Below are 6,228 nucleotides of genomic sequence, written 5' to 3'. Positions count from 1 at the left end.
AGCTGTTTTCGGCGTTTTAAAAAAAAACTAAAATATCCTTATTAAAAATTATATAAAATACCAATATATATGATGACTTTATTTATTGTTATGATTTGATATTATTTTCTAGTATTATATTTTAATAAAAAATACAATAGTATAATCTTTAAGTTTAATGATGATTATTTTTAATAATTTATATAATAAAATTATTTTTATTTAAAAATAAATTAAATTGATAATATTTATATTTTAAATTTATTAAAAAAATAATTTTTATCAAATGATATTAAAAATATTTAATTTAAACTATTATAAAAAATATTTTAAAATAATATTTTTTTCATAATATATATCAAACGCAACCACAACCGCAACGAACCATTTATTTCCAACCGTACTCACCCACAATCGCTGCCAACAACAATTTATCAATCGGTGGGTACTAATCATTCATAATCGCTATCAAACGCTCTGAAAACGTCGCCATCCACAGCTACAACCACTGCGATACAACCAGTCGAACCGTAAATCTCCCATTTATGATTTGATTATAACATTTTAAATTAAATGAACCTTTGACTTAAGGGCCAAAATAATAATTGCAAATTGGTGATGGCCAAATGTCCCGCTAAGTCCGGATGGGAATATTCGGACACGTGTACATTCATAACGTAATACGTGTAATGTATGACGTAATAAAGATACATGATGAGACACCATAATAAAGATGTTACATCACCATCTGATCACTAAACATATTTATCACGTTTTCTCCTAAAGTAATTAATTAAATACAAAATGTGTATAATTAGTTGGGTTGTGATGAAAGTAGATAGAAATGTGAATAATATGAAACCCTAACACATCAACTTTCTTTCCTTCGAAACCCAACCACTAGAAATGTGATATTTGTTATCATATCGTATTATTGCTGTAATATATATCTTTTTGTCCTTTCGAATCATATATATGATTATGATTCCAAATAGATAGGGTTTAATGTCGTTCCCATGAATATGATATGTGTTACATCGTTTTTCATAAAATATTATCATAATTAATGATGTTTCATAATAATATTCCTACGGTATGGCAGAAAAATCGATCAGTGACACAAATTCATAATCAATGGTAAATCAAAATTGCCATCTCCTATATATATAAAATGACAAAATTCTTTTTTTTTAAAAAAAATTATATGTAAACATCTTATTCTGTTGATATATTTCTATATTTTCCTGTATTAAGTTAATATATCAATATGGTCATTCCATACACAAGAACCAGGAACATCATTGTTGAATTGAATAATCGTTATTGTCAAGATATATGGAAAATATCTTCTAATATATTGATGTAAAGAATATCATATAATACCATCATAATATTTAGATTTATTTTTATTTATATATTTTAGATATTTTATATATATTAATTAAACAAGATTGTATTTCGTATCTATAAATATTGTAATGATTTATTTTGAATAACTAAAAATCTAACGATTTTTCACTCGTTTCTTTTTTATGGTATTAGAGCTTACATGACGTTTACTCTTGAAAATCTCTAAATATAGATTTTAGCCCATTCGATTGAAAAACTTCGATCGTTCAGTCTGCGTATTTACATCACATTTTTTCTTTTCTTTTTCGATCTTAGCTGTACACATTTGTATCACTTTCCTTTTTCCGACATAGTATAAAGTAGGGGTGGACACAGATCGGATATCCGGAATTTTTGAGATATCCGTATCCGTATCTGATCTGCACAAATATTCAATTTTGTTATCCGTATGCGATTCGTAATTTTAGATATTCGTAAAAATTACGGATATACCACCATGTCTATGCATACATATTGTGTCTATGCATACATATTGCGTATATTTGTGTACATTTAATAAAGATAAGAAAAGAAAGTGCGAGACTTCCGTCTTAAAAATGCAAACACATACTATTCGCGCATATATAGATACACAAGTATCTATGTATCTATATGTTTGCATGTATAAATAGATCTACGGACATTGGTCCGTCACATAACAAGCCAACTCTTACTCACATATAGCTTTTGGTTTCTCCATCAATGGCGTCTTCAGTGCTAGGAACCTCCCCCATCGGCACCACTTCCTCCTGGCCAACCACCGTCTCCGGCCCACCGTTACCCTTCACAACCTCCGCTTTCCCCAGCCGTCTCCGTCCGTACGCCGCACAACCGCCGCCCCTCCGCATTTCCGCCGCCGCTAAAATGTCTCCACTTCCTCTGTCGGCGGCGGCGAATCATCTCCGCCGCGTCCGTCGTCCGGAATACATACCTAACAGGATCTCCGACCCGAACTACGTACGCGTCTTCGACACGACCCTCCGAGACGGGGAACAGTCACCCGGCGCCGCCATGCAGACGGAGCAGAAGCTGTTGATCGCTCGTAAGCTGGCCGAGCTCGGCGTGGATGTGATCGAAGCCGGTTTTCCGGCGGCATCAGCGGCCGATTTCGAGGCCGTGAAAGCCATTGCCCAGACCGTCGGAAACGACGTCGATGAGGAAACCGGCTACGTGCCGGTGATATGCGGCCTATCGCGGTGCCGGAAAGATGACGTGGAGGCGGCTTGGGAGGCGGTGAAGCACGCGAAGAGGCCGAGGATACACGTGTTTATTTCGACGAGCGATATCCACATGGAGCATAAGCTGAGGAAGACGAGAGAGGAAGTGATTCAGATGGCTTCGAGTATGATCAGGTTTGCAAGAAGCTTGGGCTGTGCTGACGTGGAATTTGGGGCCGAGGATGCCGGGAGGTTTGAAATATATAAAACAATGAGCATATCATATATTACTTATACATATACGGACACATGTAATGTGAATAAAATGGATATGAGGGTAAATGAACAGGTCGGAGAAGGGGTTCATGTACAAGATATTGGAAGAGGTGATAAAGGCAGGGGCATCGACCGTAAATATCGCAGACACAGTGGGCATAAATACGCCTGACGAATTCGGGGAGTTAATATCAGACATCAAAGCAAACACTCCTGGTATCGATGACGTCATCATCTCTACCCATTGCCAAAATGATCTCGGCCTTGCCACCGCTAATACTCTTTCCGTACGCTCTTTTTTTTCTCTATTATATATATACCTTTATTTTACATATTTATGAATGAATATTATATGTATGTATATATCAAAATAAATGCAGGGAACGTCTGCCGGAGCAAGACAAGTCGAAGTCACTATCAACGGTATTGGCGAAAGAGGTGGAAACGCATCCCTCGAAGAGGTTCCATTACATATACATACACACACATACATATATGTATATATATATATATTCAGACATCACCATCATCATCATCAGATGATTATCAATTGATTCGTGGGTGCAGGTTGTGATGACTCTGAAGTGCAAAGGGGAGCATGCTTTCTGTGGCCTTTACACTGGAATTGACACGAGACACATCGTCCCTGCCAGCAAGCTGGTCTGTACATGTCTCTGATTCATACTATTCATATACATATACACATATAGTGTGTATGAATACATATACATACAGACATGACTCATGTATAGACATTAATTTGATACTAATTATTATTTAATTTGTGATGAACATGAAGGTGGAAGAGCACACGGGGCTGCATGTTCAGCCGCACAAGGCCATAGTTGGAGCCAATGCATTTGTTCATGAGAGTGGTATCCATCAGGTTGGTTAGATATTTTCGAAGAAACCCACGTAAAATAATTTATATGCAGAAAAATAAATCATTTTATTGAATTGATCAATTGATTAATAATTATAATGTGACTTCATATGGGTTTTGTTTATAAAGGATGGAATGCTCAAAAACAAAAGCACTTACGAGATAATGTTGCCGGAAGACGTGGGGCTCGAACGATCCCAAGAACTTGGCATTGTTCTTGGGAAGCTTAGGTTATTATATTTTTTTATGAAATTATTTGAAACAATCTATACCAAGGAATTTAATTATTTGTATATAACCGCTATATAAATTGATTCCATTTTTCTCTTTTTTTGTGTTTGTTCAAACAAAGTGGACGTCACGCTCTTCAAGAACGACTCAAACAGGTGTGCGTGTATATATATATAGATACATAATACATATATATTCTTGGTGTATGCATATATATATATATATATATAAATATAAAAAATGGTGTGTGCAACGTTTAACAAGTCGTGATTGGTTTGGTTGGTCAGTTGGGTTACGAGATGGACGACACAAAGCTAAACCATGTTTTCTTGAAATTCAAAGCTGTGGCTGAACTCAAAAAGGTTATTATTATAATTATTATTGTCATTATTTTGTATTATTATTAATTAAATTTAACACTGCAATTAATGGATGATGCAGAGAGTGACGGACGCAGACCTTGTGGCATTGGTCTCAGATGTTGATACTAAAAATGGTGTGTGCAACGTTTAACAAGTCGTGATTGGTTTGGTTGGTCAGTTGGGTTACGAGATGGACGACACAAAGCTAAACCATGTTTTCTTGAAATTCAAAGCTGTGGCTGAACTCAAAAAGGTTATTATTATAATTATTATTGTCATTATTTTGTATTATTATTAATTAAATTTAACACTGCAATTAATGGATGATGCAGAGAGTGACGGACGCGGACCTTGTGGCATTGGTCTCAGATGTTGATACTTGTCGATCTGATGAACCCACGTGGAAGCTTCTAGAAGTTCAGGTCATTACCTTCTTCATATTATATTATCTTTCTCAATTTATCTGATGACTTATCATTTATTATTATTATTATTATTATTATTATTATTATTATTATAATATAAATCTAAATTTGCGAACTGCAGGTGGTTTGTGGTTCTGGGACATTGAGTCGATCAACGGCTATTGTCACATTAGTTGATAGGAAAGGACAAGAACACGTCGCTTGCTCTGTCGGGACTGGACCGATTGATTCCGCCTACAGAGCCGTCGACCTCATCGTTAAAGTTCACCATCTTCTCCTTTATATATGTGTATATATATATGTGTGTATATATATGTCACGTTTCATTATAACATATTATATGATAGTGAGAGAATATGTAAATTAAAATGCGAGTGTACGTGTATACGCAGGAAGCTGTTACATTGTTGGAATACTCCATGGATGGCATTTCAGAAGGCATCGACTCCATTTCAACCATTCGTGTTTCTATTCGAAAAAATTGCCACTCCATAGCATCAACCCATGAACCCCTTCAAACCTTCGAGTACGTTACTGTATATATATATATATATATACATGTATATATATTATAATTATAACCATGCAAACGATCGATTTAATTGAGATTTTTGATACATATGATTATTATGAATCGCAGGGGAATGGGAGTGGGGACAGATATTGTTGTTTCGAGCGTCAAGGCGTACATTGGAGCATTGAACAATGTTATTAGAATTTCTAATAACAATTTACCAGAAAAAATACTCAACCATGGATCCAATGGTACTTTTCCTACCCAACAAGACGAACGATTTCAGTTTCTCGTTTGATGCAGTTGTCACAATTATTATTATTATTATTTCGATGTTTTTTTTGGGGTTTGGTTCGATAAGATCATATTTAATATATATATACACGTTACAGGTCCATTGATGGTTATTATAATATGATGTTTTATTCTCTCGAAAGTTTGTTACATGGTTACATTATTACCGTTAAATTTGCACACAACCATACCTATATATACACGCACCCATGTATATTGTATTGAAATTCACATGCATGCACATAGATTTTCGCCATTGTGCGCATAAAAATATTCATAACATAAAAAAATTCCATCGAACCCTCTACACGAGACAGAGGTTTCTAATGCAGGCATTAACACTACAGTACGTAATCATGATATAATCATACATATACGCTACGCATATAATATATACTTTTGAATTACGTTTTTAAAACCGCCGATTAAATTAAAGGAAACATAATCATGGTAATGTAATGATGATTAATATGTAGATGCGGACGTGGCCAAATATCGACCTATTATTCTTCGTTGCGAGTCATCATAACTAAATTACTTGCCAGTAATCATCATAATCCAATCCAATCCAACATGCATACATCGAGATGTTCGCCATTACGTACGTAATTAATGCAATGAAAAATATGTCGTCAGAGTTTACGTGTCATTTAGTAGTAGTTGTACGTAATTAATTAAGCCACGTCATTAGCAAACATTGCTTTATATCCTCTGACGA

At 35.0% G+C, this 6,228-nt stretch overlaps 1 protein-coding gene across 1 annotated transcript; it reads left to right on the top strand.

Moving 5' to 3' along the window:
* Window positions 1-2,012: 2,012 nt before the first annotated feature.
* Window positions 2,013-5,652, top strand: LOC104818358 (2-isopropylmalate synthase 1, chloroplastic-like). The gene is made up of 12 exons (XM_010547917.2): window positions 2,013-2,777; window positions 2,875-3,088; window positions 3,182-3,262; window positions 3,369-3,461; window positions 3,601-3,687; window positions 3,814-3,914; window positions 4,037-4,070; window positions 4,203-4,277; window positions 4,610-4,699; window positions 4,824-4,964; window positions 5,095-5,228; window positions 5,343-5,652. The coding sequence occupies exons 1-12, from the start codon at window positions 2,071-2,073 to the stop codon at window positions 5,512-5,514; spliced, it is 1,929 nt and encodes a 642-aa protein (XP_010546219.1). The 5' UTR covers window positions 2,013-2,070; the 3' UTR covers window positions 5,515-5,652.
* Window positions 5,653-6,228: the final 576 nt, after the last annotated feature.

This window comes from Tarenaya hassleriana, unplaced genomic scaffold, assembly GCF_000463585.1.
Source record: "Tarenaya hassleriana unplaced genomic scaffold, ASM46358v1 Cleome29, whole genome shotgun sequence".
Taxonomy (NCBI): domain Eukaryota; kingdom Viridiplantae; phylum Streptophyta; class Magnoliopsida; order Brassicales; family Cleomaceae; genus Tarenaya; species Tarenaya hassleriana.
The sequence above is the reverse complement of the archived record's forward strand: the minus strand, read 5'-3'. Positions and strand labels throughout refer to the sequence as shown.